Below are 20,751 nucleotides of genomic sequence, written 5' to 3' on the forward strand. Positions count from 1 at the left end.
TTTGATACACTAAAAGTTGTAACACAAGTAGGCATCTCACTGTAAAGTCGAATTTGTATTCATTATATGGATTCCAATGTGCAATGCATTCCTTGTACGGTACATAGTGGACGTTTAATCATTCATCATTATATCATTTTATACTTCCCACGTTGCACACATTAACATTTTACATATATTTGAAATGAATGGAAATGCCATCCATCCATCCATCCATCCATCCATCCATCCATCCATCCATCTATCTATCTATCTATCTATCTATCTATCTATCTATCTATCTATCTATCTATCTATCTATCTATCTATCTATCTATCTATCTATCTATCTATCTATCTATCTATCTATCTATCAACCATCAGTGGGCATTCTTTGTAAAAATGTGTCCATGAATGCAACGTTGTTTTATTCGCAAGGCTTTATGGGAGTTGGAGTTTGCTTATACGCTAGTTAGCTGTCGAAAAACATATTACCCAAGATGCCTCGCTCACTATCACGGAAGTGCGTGCTCATAGGCTGGAAGCTGTTATCAGGAATCCGCAAGTTCTGATTATGTTTCGCTAGTTTGTTCGCGCTCATTAACCACCAAGAGTCAAGAGAGGACAATATAACGAGTGACTTTACTTTAAAAAAAAACAAAAAAATGGCCACTATCGTACTCATTAAGAACACAGCACAGGTTACGTCGAGGCGATGCTTTCTTTCCAAGTTAAAGGGGCTTTCAAAGGCGGGAGAGTGTCATTCGTCACGGTACTTTCACGTTAGTTCGTTGCCACTGACAACATGGTCGTCCAGGACTGCGGGCGTACGGTTCACGTCCCACGGGACCGCAGGCAGGTCAGCAGCCAGTGGGCGAAGCAGGAGGCGGGGTGTCCTAGCGCTGAGCGGAGCCGCGGCTATCACCGCAGCCGTCGCGGGATTCATGGCCAACGTCAACCACTTCCAGCGGGCCGAGATGGCGACTCTGGTACCCCGAGCGGCCGACGACGACGACGAGGAGGAGGGGGGGGACATCTTGATGAGGTGCCGGGGATTCATGTCTCCTCCGGTCACTGACGTCGCCGTGCTGCAGGACAGGAAGGGCGAGATGTGCACCAGGATGGAGATGCTCATCATGGAGACGCAGGCCGCGTTCTGCAAAGCTTTGGAGGAGGTGGACGGTGGGACTTTCAAGGTGGATCGCTGGGAAAGAAAAGAAGGTAAGAGACGTTGTTGTATGCATTTGTTTGAAGCTGTTGCGAGGCTTCAAACAGGATGTTCTCAGAGGGAAGTGGCCACTGAGCTGAAGGTGTCACAGAGACTGCAATTAAGACAGAAAGGTAATCAAGTGGACGCCCTTGGAAATGTTTCGGTCGATTCCACGATCAAACGCCTGTTGTGAATTTTGTAAAATCCTCATCAGTTGCACAGGTTTTCTGAATTCTCATTATGTGTTTCTTCTATAATTCAGGAATTTTCAGTTTTCCGATTCTTACATTCTAAACTATGGCATTTCACTTCAGCCTCAGCTGTTCATCATTCACATGCAATTTCTGCTGTCATTAAATAATATTCTTAATAATAATAATACAAATAATATAATGTGCATGAAACGGCGTAGGTGTTGTGTTTCAGGTGGTGGTGGGATCAGCTGTGTGATGCAGGATGGCAAAGTCTTTGAGAAAGCTGGAGTCAATGTATCAGTGGTGTTTGGAAACCTAACTGAAGAGGCGGCCAGGCAGATGAAGAGCAGGGGCAAGGTCCTCAAAGGGAAAGATGGTAAGCATCGTGGCCTTTATCAACTGTTTTAAGTGATAGTTTACCATTTCTAACTGCCAAACAAGAGAAAAATAAAACAGTAAAATAAAACTCAAATACAGTAAAACTACATGAAGAAACCTAAAAGAACTGGAGAACTGGACGGTGTTTGGAAAGCGATACTGTCACCTAATGACACCTTGGTTGTCTGGGCATTCATGTGTAAGGGTGAAAGGGGCAAAGTGATTTAAACAGAGAAGAACTAGTTTACAAAAGCACTGTTAGTTGTTTGCCACGTTAACAATTTGCATTGATAGTTAGCTATTACATATCGATACTGTTGGTTAGTCACCACGTGGCTCTGCTATTTTTACAAATTACTGACCAATCTAATCTCTCCGAATCATCTTTATTTGCCAAGTATGTCAAAAACACACAAGGATTTTGTCTCCGCTAGTTGGAGCCGCTCTAGTACGACAACAGACAGAAATTTGACAGAAAATACTTTTGAGATATAAAACCATAAAGTCACTGAGCAATGAGAGGTTACCGATAATGCCGAGACAATTTTTTGTTTGTTTGACAATTGTGCAAATGAGTCCTAGCAATTTAGAGCAGTTTGAAATGACGAATAGAGCAATAATCTGGTACAGTGACCATTGTCCAAATGGCGCAGAGACTTCAAGAAATTCCATCTATCCATCCATTTTTCATACAACTTATCCTCACTAGGTTCAAGCATCTTAAAGTGACTAGTAGTGCGATAATTTGGAACAGTGTCAATTGTGCAAATGGTGCAGGTACTTCTCGAGCACATGAGTGGCCAGTATTGGTCAACAACAGATATGCAAATAGTGCAAAGTGGCGAGACTACTACAGTGAGTGCATGAATAATGTATAATTGGCCCGACAGAGATGTGCAAAATCGGCAGCATGTTAATATGGAATTGTAAGTTAACTGTTTAAGACACAGGTGTCAAACTGGTGGCCCCAGGGGCCGGTTCTGGCCCGCGAAAGCAAATCAAAATTGCTCAACATTGTGTTCTGGTATAATACCATTGAGAGATTTGTCGTAACTACAATGTGGCCCGTGACAAAAAAAGAGTTTTGATACGCCTGGTTTAGTTAAGAGGTTAATGGCCAGAGGGAAGAAACTGTTGGAATGTCTGCTGGTTTTAGTTTGCATTGTTCGATTGCGCCTACCTGAGGGAAGGAGATGGAAGAGGTGGTGAACACGATGTGGAGGGTCCAAGAGGATTTTGCATGCTCTTGTCTTAGTTCTGGCAGCGTGCAAGTCCTCAAGGACACTCTTCCCCCTTGCTGCTTTACCGTAAGTTATGATTGTGTTATTGAGTTAAGCTTGTTCCTTTGTCTTGTGTTTTAATGACGAGCTCTGGTGTTGCAGCAGGAGTTAACAGGTCGTTGTTCTTTGTGGCTTCACAGTAAAGGCCATCCTTTGCGATGTACCGCCTCGTTCTTGTCAGCACGTATGCTGCCGGTTGCAGAAACTGCTGCTTGCCAAATTGTGGTCAAACAAAGACCAATGCAGCACGTCACATTTTATTTTGCTAACAATTCAACTACACTGCAAGCAGAGTATCAGACTTGTTATTTTTGTAACATAATGTGACATTTCAATTGTTTCTCAGGCATGTTGCCATTTTGTGCCATGGGCGTGAGCTCCGTAATCCACCCCAAGAACCCGCACATCCCCACGGTGCACTTCAACTACAGATACTTTGAGATTGAAGAGGAAGACGGTGAGCGTGCCATTGTCTGCTCCCTGACGTCAGCAGCCGCGTCTCGGTATCCATGACTCCATTGAGCTCATAAAGAATCATCACCCTTGTCTCCTTCCTCCCGCGTGTGTGTATGCGTGTGTTGTAGGCTGCAAACAGTGGTGGTTTGGTGGCGGCACAGACCTGACTCCTGTTTATGTCAATAAAGAAGATGCATTTCACTTCCACAACACCCTGAAGGAGGCCTGTGACAAGCACCACCCACAGTACTACACAGACTTCAAGAAATGGTACACAGAGATGCACGTCTGCGGGTGTGATGTCATCACGCGGGATGCCGAGGGTGTTTCCTTCCTGCATTATACTGATAACACAGCGGTGTATGACTGTGGCTATCTGAAGCACTTTGAGTTTCTGTGGTCAACTAATTTCAAGTCAACATTTATTTAACACTTTATTATGAGCACCTCTAAAATATAATGACATCAAATACAAGAGTTGTGCGGCACAGTGGCCGACTGGTTAGAGCGTCAGCCTCACAGTTCTGAGGTGGGGGGTTCAATCCCCGTCCCCGCCTGTGTGGAGTTTGCATGTTCTCCCCGTGCCTGCGTGGGTTTTCTCCGGGCACTCCGGTTTCCTCCCACATCCCAAAAACATGCATTAATTGGAGACTCTAAATTGCCCGTAGGCATGACTGTGAGTGCGAATGGTTGTTAGTTTCTATGTGCCCTGCGATTGGCTGGCAACCAGTTCAGGGTGTACCCCGCCTCCTGCCCGATGACAGCTGGGATAGGCTCCAGCACGCCCGCGACCCTAGTGAGGAGAAGCGGCTCAGAAAATGGATGGATGGACAAGAGTTGTATCAGAAATGCTCAAATTACAAAGATATTATCCAATTTTGATTAATATATTAATATATTAATATCCTCAGTATCATGTTTTCTACATAAGAAAGGCACAGCATTATCAAGATTGAGCATTGAAATTATCCCAAACTTTGGACAGTCTCTTTCTTTCAAGCACTCTTTTCTCTTGGCTCACGGTTATTGCGACGCAAGTGTGCAGTAAATAATCACAGCAAAATCCGACCATATAGCCAATAAAACACAATATAAGTACAATAACCTGCGACGCGCTGAATCCACGAAAAGTTAACCGAGATATGGGACTGTAAACGCTTTAGGAAATGGATGGTATTGGCTTGTTTTGAGTATCATGAGATGGTCAACGATAAGATAAAAAGCTTGCTAAACTATAAGTAATATTGCCCTAGGCAATTTCGGAGTGTCAGCAATTATATTCGTAGCCCTTCACTTTTTCCAAAATGAATCTTCTGATCATGATTATGTCAACTTCTGGTGTCTTTCAGGTGTGACAGATACTTCTATGTACGGCACAGAGGAGAGACTCGGGGGATTGGCGGGATCTTCTTCGACGACCTGGACAGCCCCAGTCAGGAGGAGGCGTTCGGCTTCGTCAAGAGCTGTGCCCGCACTGTGGTGCCCTGCTACCTACCCATAGTCTACAAACACCTCCACGATCCTTTCACTGCCCAGGAGAAGGACTGGCAGCAGGTGCGACGAGGAAGGTGAGTGTGTCACTATTGCCTGTGTCGTCCAAGTGAGTCTGTAGTAGGGCCACCCTGAAAGGGGGGGGGGAAAAAAAATAAAAAATCTATGAGGTTAAAGTCGAGTATTCTCGATCTTAACATAACATAATACATTATAAGAATAAAGTTATATTTTTTAGATTAACATTGTAATTTTCAGTCATTTTTTCCAAGATACTGTAGTTATATATTTTGGAGTGTCATAATTTTACAAGAGCAAAGTCATAGTTTTAATATAAAGTTATCTCTTAGAGATTTGTAGCATAATTTTTCAAGAATAAATTCTCATTTTGAAGTTAAAGCAAAGTTGCATAATTTTGAGACTGTCAATTTCACAACAATTAAGTGTAAAATATTTTTTAAATAAGTCAAAAAAATGTAATTTTATTGTTGTAATTGTTGAGTTAAGTCACATTTTGAAGATGTATACAGTAGTTTCGTAGGTAATGTTGTAATTTTACAAGAATAAAGTCATATATTTAAGATGAAGTTGTATAAATTCAAGATTAACATTGTAACATTGTTGTGTACTTTTGAATAAAAGTCAAAATAAAAATCTTTATATTTTCGACATTAATATTGTAATTTTATAAAAATACAGTAATATTTCTGACATTGTTGAATTTTCCAGATTGTCATTTTCAGGGACTTAAATTCTATATTTTCAAGAGTGAAGTCATATTATGAGATTGAAATGAAATGCTCAGTATTTTGTCACATCACCATCAGATTATAATCAGTATCGGGACTTTAAAGCAATTGTGTAAAAATGTGTCTATTCCAGACAATTAAGAACCACACAAATTTGGGAATCGCTGTGGACAGCCTCCAACACAAGTTAACGAAGTACAGTGTACCGCCGCTATACTGCAGATTTTTGTTTGGATCATAATGTATCCATTTGTCTCGCAGCAATCCCTGCTTTGTCGCAGAATTCTGCCATTTATAGCGATCTTTTTTTTAATTATTTTTTTTTAACCATACTGTGTACTTACAAATATAAACATATTTTGTAATGGTAGTAGTATAGTATATTATTATAGTATTTATATATTAATCTTCCTGTTTGCAAAATTAGAATTATTGTACTTAGGCAGAATGTTAGAATGTGCTTGAAATGAGTCCACTGCTTCAGGTACGTGGAGTTCAACTTGGTGTACGACCGAGGAGTGAAATTCGGCTTGGCTACGCCAGGATCCCGAATTGAGAGCATCCTCATGTCCCTGCCCCTCAGCGCAAGGTAAGCAGCGCAGCAGCGTCAAAGCCACCGACGAGCCGCGAGCGTCGCTTAGTAACCGAGTCGAGCTTCCTCCTCAGGTGGGAGTACATGCACGAGCCCGACCTTGGTACCCGAGAGGCCGAGATGTTGGAGGTGTTACGAAACCCAAAGGAGTGGCTGTGAGCTCTGTCTTGACACATTTACATGTCAATGTGGATGGAACGCACATGTTGTACTTGATAAGAGCGATGTTTACCAAAATAATAGGTTCCTTGACATGTTTTTTTTGTGTGTGTGTGTAATTGCTGTTGTAAATCACTCAATGGGCAAGTTGAATTTAAAACAAAAATAAATAAAATGTACCTTGCCTGTTGGCCATTGTGCCTGCTTGTTGGTCATCTCACATTGACATGTCCCTTTGTGTTGAGGCTAAATGTAGCTCGCCCTAGTTGAAGTTCTCACTGCTCTTCTGCTTTCTTTTTCTTTTTCTTTTTCTTTTGAACTTAAATGATTTTAGCAAATGGCTACAATAAAACGAGTAAAAAATTTAAGGGGGTCTGTATACGTTCTGTACCCACTGTAAATGCGCAAAGCCTCCGGTGAAAACGGTGCAAAAGTGGACGACCGAAGCAAAATTTCAAAGCTGTCTAGACTGCACATACTGCACCACTCATTGAAAATTCACATGGTAGCCTGGATGAATATACGGACACTGTCACATTATATCAGTTTCTGTAAAGAGGTGTATGTACCAACAAAGTCATTTCGCACGTTCAATAACAACAAACCGTGGTTCACTGCCAAACTTAAGCAACTTCGCCAGGCGAAAGAGGTCGCATATCGAAGTGGCGATGGGGCCCTGTATAATCATGCTCGAAACCACCTTTATAAAGAAATGAACATTGCAATGAGAAATTATGCAGTAAAGTTAGAAAAACTGTTTACCGCTAACGACTCTAAATTAGTCTGGCGTGCATTACAATCGCTAACCAATTACAAGGGACCAACCCCTCAAGCTGAGAATAATAAAAGACTAGCAGACGACTTGAACACCTTATACTGCAGATTTGACATTTTCACACCGCACACCCACCCAGCCGCACCACGACCACCATCACACCTCCGACTTCTGCTTTGACCATCAACGAACAGGATGTGAGATGCATCTTCAAACAACAAAAGATCAACAAAGCGGCAGGCCCAGACCTTGTGTCCCCATCCTGCCTCAAAGTCTGCGCGGACCAGCTCACTCCAGTCTTCACACAAATCTCCAATAGATCTCTGGAACTGTGCAAAGTACCTTCCTGTCGCCCCGACATCTGTGGTCATGAAGTCCGTTGAACCCCTCGTGCTGGACCACCTCAAGAGCGTCACAGGTCCCCTGCGGACCCCCTGCAGTTTTTCTACCGAGCAAACAGGTCTGCGGATGATGCAACATGGGACTGCACTTCATCCTAGAGGATCCTGTTCGTGGACTTCAGCTCTGCATTCAACACCATCATCCCCAAACTCCTCTCCTCCAAGCTTCTCCGGCTCAGTGTCTCACCTGCCATCTGCCAGTGGATTTACAGCTTCCTGACGGGCAGGACACAGCAGATGAGACTGGGGGAGGCCACCTAATCGACACGCACCCCCAGCCCTGGGGCGCCCCAAGGTTGTGTCCTCTCTCCGCTGCTCTTCTCTCTCTACACGAACGACTGCACCTCCACGCACGTGGATGTCAAACTCCTGAAGTTTGCAGACAACACCACAGTCATCGGCCTCATCAAAGACTGTGACGAGTCTGCGTATCGACAGGAAGCGGAGCGGCTGGAGCTGTGGTACGGCCGACAAACTGTAGCTGAACACGCTCAAGACTGTAAAGATGATCGTGGACTTCAGGAGGCATCCTTTGCCACAGCTGCCCCTCACGCTGTCCAACTACCCTGTGTCAACTGTCGAGACCTTCAAGTTCCTGGGAATTACAGTCTCTCAGGACCTGAAGTGGGAGATCAACATCAACTCCTTCCTCAAGGCCCAGCAGAGGATGTACTTCCTGCGGCTTCTGAGGAAGGACGGCCTGCCATAGGAGCTGTTGAAGCAGTTCTACACAGCGGTCATCGAATTAGTTCTGTGTTCTTCCATCACAGTCTTGTTTGGTGCTGCTACAAAAAATGACAAACTCCGACTGCAACGGACAATCAAAACTGCTGAAAAGATTGTCGGTACCCCGTGACCCACCCTTGAGGACTTGCACGCTGCCAGAACTAAGACAAAAGCATGCAAAATCCTCTTGGACCCGCCAAATCCTGGTCACCACCTCTTTCATCTCCTTCCCTCAGGTAGGCGCAACCGATCAACGCAAACTAAAACAAGCAGACATTCCAACAGCTTCTTCCCCCCTTGCCATTAACTTCTTAAACAGTTAACTTACAATTCCATTGCAACATGCTGCCTATTTTTTGTCTTGAGTTTGTTGTCACATCTCTGTCGGGCCAATTATACATTACTCGTGCACTCACTGTAGTAGTCTCACCACTCTGCAGTACTTGCATATTTGTTGTTGACCAATACTGGCCACTCATGTGCCCGAGTAGCATCTGCAACATTTGCACAATCGACATTGTCCCAGATTATCGCACTACTAGTCACTTTAAACTGGAAATATTTCCTAAGTCTCTGCACCCTTTGCACAATGGTCATAACAACAGACTATTGTTCTATTAGTCATTTCAAACTGCTCGAATTACTAGAGGACCCTGCATCTTTTTTGCACATTGTCAAAAAAAAAACATAATTATTGTACCGGCATTACCACGTTACTGGTAATCCTTTATTGCTCAGTGACTGTGTTTTTTATTTGTTTATGTCTCAAAAGTATTCTCTGTCAATTGACTGTCGTACTAGAGCGGCTCCAACTACCGGACACAAATTCCTTGAGTGTTTTTGACAAATAAAGATGATTCTGATTCTAATAATTCCAAGTGAAAAACAGATTGAGCATGTTTTTTTATTATTACAAATCAATCCATACTTTTGTACATAAACATTTTCCTACAGGTTCCCTTGCATTTTGCATTGCATTACTATATTTAATGCATCATGTAACAGCGAGCTCTGTAAGTTATAATGACTACCAACACAACTCACTTCAAGGTCGTGTAAAGTAGTGAGTGCTGAGTTTCACATGTCAACTCACTTAAAAAAAAACAAAGTAATCAGTGCTTAGTGTGTATCTCTATGTTACAATAAATTGCATTTGAAGTAACGATATTGCATAAGTGCACCTGGGTCCATCAACTATTGTTCAGTCTACCACGGGTGTCAAACTAATTTTTGTTGTGGGCTGCATCGAAGTTAAGGTTTCCCTTAGAGGCCCATTATGACTGAAAACAGGAAACCATATAAATGTATAATCACCTGATATTATTACATAGATATAAATAATTAACCCTGCATTCGATTATCATCCAAGTATATATTTTTAACAAAAAAACTATTGTCCAATTTGGAAGAGGGGATTTGGTGCAAAATGCATGTTTTGCAATTTTGGTCCAATGAAAAGTGCAAATCCATTTAGCCAGAAATATGAACTAGACACACTTTACCTGCTTGAGCCGGCCACATAAAATGATGCAGCGGGCAGGGCAAGGATCTTAAGTTTGACACCCGTGGTCCAGGCTGTTTTGAAATGATACATTCAGGCTGACAAGCTTGCCTCACGGCAAATCCCTCTCAATGGACCATTGTGTCTCATCACACCAAGCGAAAATAAAAAGAACATTTGATGACTTTGACATTAGAACTGACCAAGTCCAAACTCACGGTCTGTATTTTGTCTAACGGGCTCATTGTGAGCTTCAACACAAGTGCCTTAGTTAGTTAACAGCTATGATAGTTCTATTAGCATTGACACATTCATATGCAGTAAAAAGCAATCTCACTGTAATTTGACTTTCGCAGACGATACAGTATATTTATATATACACTGATACATTACACATGCTTAACATGGACTTTGTCCATTGTGGCATTAAATACACCATCTTCCCTGAGAACGCGTTCCCCAAATCTTCCGTCTCTATTGCCTCGTTTCCCATTTTCCTTCGCAGCGCCTCCTTAAAAAACATTGATGCGGGCGCTGTCAACCTACGTGGCGTCAAAACAGTGAAGCTTTGGAGCACAGGGAAGATTTTCACAGTTGAGAGTAGATTGAAAACAACTTGCCAAAGGCCAACGAACAAAGCGGAGCAAGGTGGTTCAACTTCACAAAACACACAACATGGATATGACACACACCACTCCACTGAGAACCCTCTTTAGAATAGTCTATCAAGTTAGATTCCTTTCAAATTTCACAAAAGTTGTAATTACTGATGACCCTATGGTAAGCCATTTGAGCATTTAATCTATATCCTTGTACTTGTGTGCACTTTGTCCTCAATAGTAAGACGATTCAACGCGCTACTGTCTCATTAGTCATGTTTTCTCCACTACTGTATTACTTTTCTACACACTAGTAGGACAACTACGTTATTAGTGAGGCAAAACTATGCACCCGTTGACATTTGTGCACCACAAGAAGTTAGCTAATAGAATTTTATAATGTTACTAGTAGCATGCAGTAGTTGAAGTTGTGCCCCACTCATAACATAGATATCCAACGAGTTCAGAAATGTCATACAGTAGTGGAAAAAAACATTATTCGTGCACCCTAGTAGTTCTACTTGGCGCTGAATTGTCTTACTAGTGATGACAAAGAGCATACTAGTATGTCGTGGACCTTGCTGGATATCAAGGATATGGAATCAGGACGCGGTACAAAACAAAACAGGCTGACAGGTCTATCCCGGGCCACTGCAATAATAAATGAGAGAGAAAAAATAAAAAATAAAAGAAATATATATATATATATATATATATATATATATATATATAACACATACCAAAAATGAATGGCTTAAAAAACAATATGAAGGTTTTGGAGTAGCCTTGTCAAAGTCCAGACTTCAATCTGATTGAAATGCAGTGGCATGACCTTAAAATGGCCGTTCATGCTCGAAAACCCTCCATTTTTTTATTGAATTCAAACAATTCTGCAAGGAAGAGTGGGCCAAAATATCTCCACAGAGATGTGGAAAGACTCAGTGCCAGTTATAGAAAAGTTTCAGTTGTTGCTGGTGAGGATGACCCAACCAGTTATTAGGTTTAGGGGGCATTTGCTTTTTCCACACAGGGCCAGCTAACTTTGAATAGTTTTTTCCTTAATAAATGGAATCCCCATTTAAAAACAGCATATTAAGTTCACTTGGGTTATATTTGTTTGATGATCTGAAACAAAGCGGAGAAACTATGCAAAAATCTAAGAATTTGAGAAGGGGGCCAATGCTTTTTCACGCCACTGTATATATCTATCTGGCAAGGCAATCTTGCCGTTTTTATTTGCACTAATGGGACGGAATACAATTGTACACTGAATAATGAAGATTGTGATTCTGAAGAATTGCTCAAATGGCTTTCCATCAACACCCACCCATGTGGAATGTTCATGCTGCAAGTTAGCTTTAGATCCTGATTTCCTGAATTAGTGCGGCTTTATTGAGTAAATAAAGCTGTCTATTATGCTGTTTCTGATCTGTGCAAGCAAAGTTAAATGAATTACTTGGCACTGACATCCAGTAAAGCGCAGGTCCAACAGCATGGACATAAATCCTCATAATGGCAACCACACCCATTATTTTCCTATTTTGTCCTTGTGAGAGGTTCGACTTGAGTCACTTGCTTCCGTGTGACAGCACATTTGTTTGTTGGATTTGGTATTGCTGTATTCACTTTGTGCTCCTTTCCAAAGGTTAGTGCAAATGTCGAGTACTGGCAGACACCGCATTGTGATGTGAAGACGGCGGTCCGTTTTACTTCCTGCGGTTTCCGGGTCTGCCGATGTCGATGGTGTCGATGATGTCCTCGTACTGCGGCGGAGGCTCCGTCTCCACGTGGACGTCGGCGTGGCCCACCGCCTCCTCGTACGACGGCGGATGGTCGCCGGCGCTCCCTCGACCGGACGCCGCCTCTGAACCCGGGTACCCCGCGGAGCTGCTGTGGATGCTGAGTTCTGACCGGTCGCCGTGGTGATAATCCCCCCCCCAGCGGTCCACAGAGACCACCGACAGGACGTGGTCGTGGTGAGAGTGACCCAGGCCGGGGCTGCGCGGCGAGCGCTTGCGGGAGTGGCAGCAAAACACGACGACAGCCACGGCCACCACGATGAACACCACCGTCAGCAGCGGCACGATCAGGTACAGGGAGTGCACGCCGCCCACCACCGACTCCAGACCACCTGAAGGGCTGCTCTCACGCACGTATTCCTCCCAGAAGCGCCTCTGTGGACAAGCACAACACACTTAAGGCTAACGTATTTTCACGACCTTAAGGCGCACTTAAAAGTCTTACATTTTCTCCAAAATGGACGGGGCGCCTTATAATGCGGCGCACCTTGTGTGTGCACCGAGTTCCAAAATCTGTAAATGTTGTTGTGTGATTTCGCTGAGCGCTCCGCTTGACTGACTGGGAGCATTTCCTGCCGACACACTGCTTATATAGAGGAAAGGCGGACGTGGCTGAGGACAGCATGCGGACGTAAAGGGGGAAGGGTGCGCGTAACAGAGGAGGCTAAAGACACGCCCCCAGTACGTATATAGCGCCAGGGTGTGCATTGGACCCCCGAAAATGGCACCTACGAAGAGACACGCTTACGAAGCACAGTTTAAACTGCAAGCTGTCAGTTACGCGGAGGAACATGGGAATCGAGCAGCCGCGAGAGAATTCAAGATCAACGAATCCATGGTTCGCAAGTGGAGGAAGCAGGAAAACGAGCTTTGCCAAGTCAAGAAGACGAAGCTGAGTTTCCGCGGAAAAAAAAGAAAAACAAAACGCAGAAACAAGGCGAGTTGGAAGACCAACTCGAGCAATGGATTAATGAGCAAAGGTAACAGCCGGGAGAAGCGTCTCTACAGTCACCATTCGACTGAGAGCAATAACGCAGAAGAAATGAAAATTGAACATTTTCAAGGAGGTCCGTCTTGGTGCTTTCGTTTTATGAAATGGCGCCATTTATCTATCCGGGTGAGGACTACCATGGCACAGCAACTTCTGGTGGATTACAAGGAAAAGCTAGCCATCTTCCGCTTCTACTGCAGTAAAAAGATTGCCGACAAACACATCCAGCCCAACCACATCACCAACATGGACGAAGGGCCGCTCACTTTCTACATCCCGGTGAACCACACTGAACGGGACCACCACGGTAGCGATACGCACAACGGGGCACGAGAAGTCGGCTTTTACTGTTGTGCTTGGTTGCCATGGTAATGGACAGAAACTGCCACGTATGGTGATTTTTAAGAGGAAGACGCTGCCTAAAGAAAAGTTTCCAGCCGAAGTCATCGTTAACGCCAATCAAAAGGGCTGGATGGACGAGGAGAAAATGGGAGAGTGGCAGAGTGAGCTGTACGTAAAGAGACCGGATGTTTTTTACCACGCGTCACTGTTGATCTGTGACTCAATGTGCGCCCATCTCACAGCCGCTGTGAAAAACCAAGTGCAACTAAGACTGGGAGGCAACGCCGGGCGAGTTACGCCACCATATGTGAATGGATTGTGGATGCTTGGGCTAAGGTATCTGCTTTGACTGTTGTCCGAGCTTTCGCGAAAGCCGGCATCATTGCTCAACAGCCCCCGGCAACAAGACTGACTCTGACAATGGCGTGATTGTTGGAGAACTTGTCCAGCTGTTCATTTCGGATACAGAAGATGAGGACTTTGATGGATTTGTGGATGACGATTGATGAAAAAATAACGTGAGTGCATTGTTAAATACTTCAATAAAGTACAAGTTTAGCTTGGGTGGGGGGGTGGGGGGGGTTCTACTGAGCGGAAGTCACAATTTGAGGGAACATAGTGTGACACATAACACACAAATTCAAACATCTCAATGTCAACATGTCATGGTGTCCACTTCATAAATACTTCTATCCTGAATCACCGCAACAATGCCCTTAAATGGCGTAAGCGAAATGATTGTGTGCGTCCAGCGACATGACAAAGCTCACCAGCTGCCAACAATAGTCGAGAGCAAATACAAGCACCACCGCCACGCACCTGGCTGTTCTTCCTGCTGATAATAATCACTTCGTGAAAAAACATGCACATTCCACATGATATGAATGGTGGTGTAGGATTTTACATTCTGACATCTGAACCCAAGGCACTTATAATGTAGATCAGGGTTTTACCCATATTTCAAGGTCAAATTAAAGCACTTTCAAAAAAATTAAGATGTTCCAACACCTTTATTACCTTCATATGACAAAAATATGATTTTGCTTTATCTCATTAAACACGGCTTATGCACTATGCAAATTCATTCAACAAAAATACATACCTAGGTTTATTACTTTATTTGCTCCATCTAGGGCTCTCACTACAGAATCTTTTTAGAATTGAATATCCTATGGATATTTCGTCGAGTACGAGTAATCGCCCCGTCCCCCCAAACAAAAAAAAACCAAATAATAAAAAAAATAAATTAAAAGATTATTTACTTTTTTGTACTACTAACATGCATTGTTTTCTAATTTATGCGGTATGGACCTTTATTCTTAAACTGCATATGTTGGTACTGAATGTATGGTATAAATGGTTAGCAATGGTTCACAATTAGCATTAGCGTGGTAGCGATTACCATTTTAGATCAAGAACAAAAATGCTAATTACCATTCAGTTCACTCATACATCGTGTTATATGTACAAGCCCAATTCCAATGAAGTCGGGACGTTGTGTTAAACATAAATAAAAACAGAATACAATGATTTGAAAAATCACGTTCAACAGTACAAAAACAGTACAAAAATGCAAAAATAAGCCGACAATTAACTACCCCTGCCACGTTGCAATATTAACAAAATTAACTTCATTTTACACTTGTATGACAGTTGCAAATGTTAAAATGCCACTTAAATCATTACCTCTACTGTCAAAGCTTTTATGATAGTCAAAATTTGTTCAGCCAACGCGAATGCCGGGATGAGATCAGACTCGGCTTCCCAGCCTCTACGTGGGCCACCACTCGGCGATCAGAGCAACTGCTACTAAAAGTACCAGGTACGCGTCCAGGCAAGCGCAGGGTTAACGTAGGACTCTTAAATTGCAAGCAAGTCCCTGAAAAGGTAGGAAGAGAAAGAACGGATAAAGAACTTCTTCTTTCCCTTTTTCCGCCTGTTTTTATTTAATTTTTGTGCATCTTTTTCGACCACCAAACCTACCTCCTCGCCTCCTGAGACCAGCTGATATACGTTTGTGAGTAGACACTGTAATTGTCGCCAGGATGTGCAATATTAGTGCCTTATTAATTTTGGGGAAATTACTAGTTTCACACACAATCCCAACTTTGCTCTCTCTCGCTCTGACTCAACATATTAAACACTCACATTCACATTTTTAGCCCAGCAACACACGATGTCCTATTTCCTTTTCACACACCTATTTTTCCTCTTCTTTCACCAGTATTAGTGTTATTTTTCTTCCTGTACTTTGTGTTTCCCTATAGATCCCTCGTAGATTTCATTAAATATTCTATAGAATTCCCCTCTTGGTTGTGTTTCGTGTGTGTTTTGAGTTCAAGTAAGCCTCTGTCATCTAGAACTTGTATTTGATCAAATGTAGCAACCTTTAGATTATGAGATTGATAAAAGGTTTGTCGTCGCTTTCGCCTAAATTTTATGCAAATAAAAAGGGGCGCGGTGCCCCTTCACGAGACAAATTAGTTTGATTTTCACGTTAAAGCGTAAATCGGACTAACCCGGAAGTGAACGCAGGCGTTTAGCTTCCTTTGTATATTTTTCCAAATTGATTAGATTTTTTATCCAAACCAATGTACGCTACCTACACACACACACACACACTTTATTGCAAAAAGTGTTCAGCCACTGGCCATGACTGTTAATTTGAGTGACATCCCGTTCTTAATCAATAGGGTTAATTAAGAGACCAAAAATCTAAATGAAAAAAAAAACAAAAAAACAGGACACTGTAGTTATTTTGCGCATTTTTCATTTTCTGCAAATCAATGTGCAAAATGACAACATTTATATTTGGAATTTGAGAGTGTTGCGCTCCGTAGTTTATAGAATAGGATCATTAACATGGTCCCGCCGGTCGCCCCGAAGGACCACATGATTAGCCCACAAGCCAGTTCTAAAAATAGCTTGCCAGCGATGAGCTATTGTAATTTCCTAAGAATGTTGTAGATGTGACCATTTGAAAATGTAAACACTTGTCAGAGATTTACAGAAGTGTTGAATATTTATGTTCTCCACCTTGTTAAATTATTGTTGATCATTATTGTGAGAAATCATTAACATTGATCAGTGTCTTCACACAGATAAATGGCATTAATTATAAATAATATAATAAAAGGTAATTTGAGCAAATTTGTTATTTCAGACGTGTGTATCAAACTGATAGCCCTTCGCATTAATCAGTACCTAAGAAGTAGCTCTCATTTTTAAAAAGGTCAGTAACCCCTGTTATAGAATAAAACAGCAATGTTAATTTTAACCAAACACATCTACCTATAAATAGTACAATCAGAGAAACTGAACATTTTGCAGTGGTCTCCTATTCATTTTCCATAGCTGTATATGCTTGTACTACAGTGCCTCCTCTAGGAAAGGAGGACACAAAAGCCCTGACACATTTTGTGCATGGCTACTTGTTGGGAGTTCACGTTGGGGTAATGACACATAAAGTGTGTCAGGTAATTTATGTGCTACTTTCCTACTTGTGAATGAATGTATTGGGAGAGAGGATGCACTACAGTTCGTCTGTGAAAGATCATCATCATCTCACCGTCTTCTCGTCGTTTTCGAAAGCCTCACGGGCCTCCTCGTAGGTGCAGATCTCCTCGCGGCACTCCCTCTGGATGTTGCCCTGCTTCATCTCCTCCAACAGGAAGTTGGCCCTTGGCAACCGCCGCAGCACCGAGTGGGCCGCGTCCGCCGACAGGAACACTGGGGTGGGGGAAGAACAAAGACGGAAGATTTTGCAATTAGTGAGAAAATGTATGAAAACAAGCGGTGGTGGCGGCTGCGAGAAAGTGACTCGGCGAGGGGCAACAGCGTGGAGGAGGACAAGAACAAATTAAGCAAAGAAAATGTTTTCGCAGAGAGAAGTGGCTCACACAGAACAAAAAGAGGACAGCGATACAGACAAAAAGAGGAAGAGGGGCAGGGGGTGCTAACGGAAACAAAGCCTATCCGGTGCCCACTTTTTCTGCATACTAACAAAAGCTCTTAATTTTGGCATCCTGCCATCCCTGGTCAAACTGTTGCGGATGAACTTGACGCAACAGATCTGCTCTGTTTCTCACATCTCGATAGGAATACCACATGCCCTGTCTGGTGTGCTACTTTCTTAATGAGTAATGACATTCATGTGACTCAGAGATGTGATCCAAAAACAAACACATGATGCAGGAAAATGGGAAACTCATGAGAGGAAGAAGGGGAAAAAAAGAAAAAAAAACTGAAAGATCCAGTTTGACAAACGTTGAAAACTGACACATTAGAAAAGAAAATGAGACCAAGTGGGGTGGGTGGGTCCTAAGTAAATATTGGTGATGGACTCTTTTGGGAGTCAAAACTAGAGAGTAAAGTAATAGCAAACTTACCACTCCCCATGTTTCCTGTGAGTCTGCCTGGGGTGATTTATCTGCGAAGAATAAACACAACATTTTTGAACCTGCTGATAAAAGTCAGGCAATAATTAACTGCGTCTCTCTCACCAAAAAAAAACAACAACATTCTCTTGAGCTACTTATTGTTTTTTTCTACCCTGCAGAAAGAAAAACACTCACTTAAACTGGGTTCGTTGCCCTGAGGAAGCCTGTTGGAATTGGTACTACAAATGACACCTTTAGGTTACATAATAAAAGTAAAGAAAATTGATGGACCTCAGAATCATAACAATATTGAATCTCGTTTGGAGAAAAGCGGCGTCAGTGTCAGAATGGTGAGACATCCGTCGCCCCAGTGTGAGTGACCAATGGCGGCCGCTGTACACGCTGACTCGACGGCGGGTTCGGGGAACCGCACAGACCCAAATAGCAACCAGCAACAGGGGACAACAAAAGCAAAACGCCTCCCGTCACACAATGACGACTACTTGATGGTTGGTACTAAAAAGATGCACCACAGCTAGCTGGCGCGTCCCCCCGTCAGTCTGCATCGCAAAACGGGGCTGAGGCTTGCTAGCGCCCCGTACGTGACAACCGGAGGATGATTTTGGAAGGGTGCGGCAAAACTCCAATTCACCTCCCCGTCTCAAAGGTTATTGAGATGTTATTCGCGGACTAGTTCATTTATCAGTCGGTGTCAGTAAATATAACAGAGTACAGAAGGCAAAATCACGTACCTTCTCCGCGCCCCACAATGCGGATTTGCGGTCGCCTCCTCTGCGGCCCCCAGACTGGCCGAGTGTTGCTATGCTCAGTGCGCATGCGCGGAACTGTACGCGTCCTCAAGGAGTCCAAAGAACTGGTCCTCAGTTTATTAAAGGGACAGTACGGAGATTCAAGACGCTGACAGCAATTTGACATCAATTACAAGCATACAAACATCATTCCTAGTGATATGCTGTGCTAATAATATACACGTTTATGTACATTAGCGCAATAAATGAAAGCTGCAATACAAGAGTTGAATCAAATATTTTGCCAAGACAGAAAAGACAGATGTTTGAAAAGTATTGAAAAAAAGTACTATTGAAAGGCGTATTGAATCAATTGACACTTGTGCCACAGGGAATTATTTATCAATAAAATTAAAATTGCAGTTGTATTTTGCAGTCGTGTAAAACTGCACTGCATTGTACAGACCGCTATTTCTTTTCCCCAAATATCTTTATTTCAATATACAACAGATAAATACAAGCAATTCACAAAAAGTGCCAAATAGCGATGAAGGGATTTGCAAAAAATTCTTTAAAACCAAAGGTGCAAAGAGTAGAATGGTTTTGTCACCCGGAGCAGGAGCTCAAAATATGCCAAGGGAGAAGGTTTTTTTGTCCATTTTTCTTCTCCTTCTGAGGTTCAAGAGAATGTGTTTAATGTTAGTGTTGCTGTGGATTACCATCTGGTTGATCCTCATAGCACTTTTGGTCTTCCATATTTTCATGCACACTGACAACTGTCTGAAAAGTTATTTTTGTTTGGTTACATGTTATTGTCCAGAAGGCCCAACATGAAAACGTTTTTTCCAGAGCTTTACATTATCATTTTTGCTCCCCAGCCACTGTGGGCTAGTGGTTTCCCAGAGTTACTACCCACTCAGCATTTTCACCGACGACATTTTTTATTTGTTGAATAATAGGGGTTAGGCACAAACAACTTCTACGTTCGGTAAATCAGATCAAGGCACTTTCTTCTGGGTCAGGTGACTGGCAAAGCCCGCAGGAGACCAGGACAAAGCAAGTGTACACTGTTTTTTTTTTTTTTTTAAAGGGGCTCAATATTTGCAGACTGCGCAATGTGCGGCGGAGCGCAAAAAGTGAGGTATTTTGAGTTTTGTGCAAGTGCAAGGCTCGCTGGCGTGTTTGCCAATTTAGCAGACCAGTCTGCGCCAAGCTGGGTGTATACTGACGCAAGACTTCATCCTGGTTCATGGAGGATGTTGAACATGATTGCATATGATTCTGGGTGAGTGGACAGTTGCATTTATGCCATGTTATGACATAATATAGTCGATATTTTTTTAGTTTTTAGTTTCTATGTGATTTGTATTACTTCAATCGTTCTTTGTTCTTGTGTGACTTTTTCAAATGTCCCAATCCATCCATTTTGTCAGCCGCTTCTCCTCACTAGGGGCGCGGGCGTGCTGGAGCCCATCCCAGCTATCATCGGGCAGGAGACGGGGTACACCCTGAACTGTTTGCCAGCCAATCGTAGCAAATGTACCTATTAGCTTAATTGTTTTTTTCCCTCCCTTCTCAGTTTCTCTACCAGCCTCTTATTATGTGAAAATGAAGCTGCGAAAAGGGTCATTAAAACAACAAAGCTTGTGTCTGCATAAGACATACAGTACTGTCTGTATACAGTAAAAAAAAAATAAAACAATAAAAAACACACACCTAATGCGGAGCAGTTCTACATGAAAACTACCACATCCAAAAATGGACTTTTAATTAAACGACTGCACGGCAGTTTCAATTAAAATTCAACATTATAATCTTTATAAAGGCCAAACACTTAATTGGCCCTCATTAAATTGTCCTGCTTTACCAAATGTTGCTTGCATAAATGTGGGAAGGACTACACTGACTATACCATTGGGTGACCTTAACCTTTCAATATTATGTTAAATTATGTGGCCTAACGCCACCGACAGAGATGTCGTATGGATCTCCCTAGGCATC

General features: G+C 42.7%; 2 protein-coding genes across 2 annotated transcripts; one reads left to right on the forward strand and one right to left on the reverse strand.

Moving 5' to 3' along the window:
* The first annotated feature begins 488 nt into the window (after nt 1-488).
* Nucleotides 489-6,856, forward strand: cpox (coproporphyrinogen oxidase). The gene is made up of 7 exons (XM_061779455.1): nt 489-1,200; nt 1,616-1,759; nt 3,388-3,498; nt 3,626-3,767; nt 4,847-5,065; nt 6,222-6,326; nt 6,404-6,856. The coding sequence occupies exons 1-7, from the start codon at nt 645-647 to the stop codon at nt 6,486-6,488; spliced, it is 1,362 nt and encodes a 453-aa protein (XP_061635439.1). The 5' UTR covers nt 489-644; the 3' UTR covers nt 6,489-6,856.
* Nucleotides 6,857-9,280: 2,424 nt separating this feature from the next.
* On the reverse strand, nt 9,281-18,848 carry prrg1 (proline rich Gla (G-carboxyglutamic acid) 1). Its single transcript, XM_061779456.1, has 4 exons — nt 18,754-18,848; nt 18,011-18,051; nt 17,191-17,351; nt 9,281-12,664 (listed from the first exon to the last, which is right to left on the reverse strand). Exons 2-4 carry the CDS (start codon nt 18,018-18,020, stop codon nt 12,197-12,199), a joined length of 639 nt encoding a protein of 212 aa, XP_061635440.1. The 5' UTR covers nt 18,021-18,051; nt 18,754-18,848; the 3' UTR covers nt 9,281-12,196.
* Nucleotides 18,849-20,751: the final 1,903 nt, after the last annotated feature.

The sequence above is a fragment of the Phyllopteryx taeniolatus genome, chromosome 7, assembly GCF_024500385.1.
Source record: "Phyllopteryx taeniolatus isolate TA_2022b chromosome 7, UOR_Ptae_1.2, whole genome shotgun sequence".
Classification (NCBI taxonomy): Eukaryota; Metazoa; Chordata; class Actinopteri; order Syngnathiformes; family Syngnathidae; genus Phyllopteryx; species Phyllopteryx taeniolatus.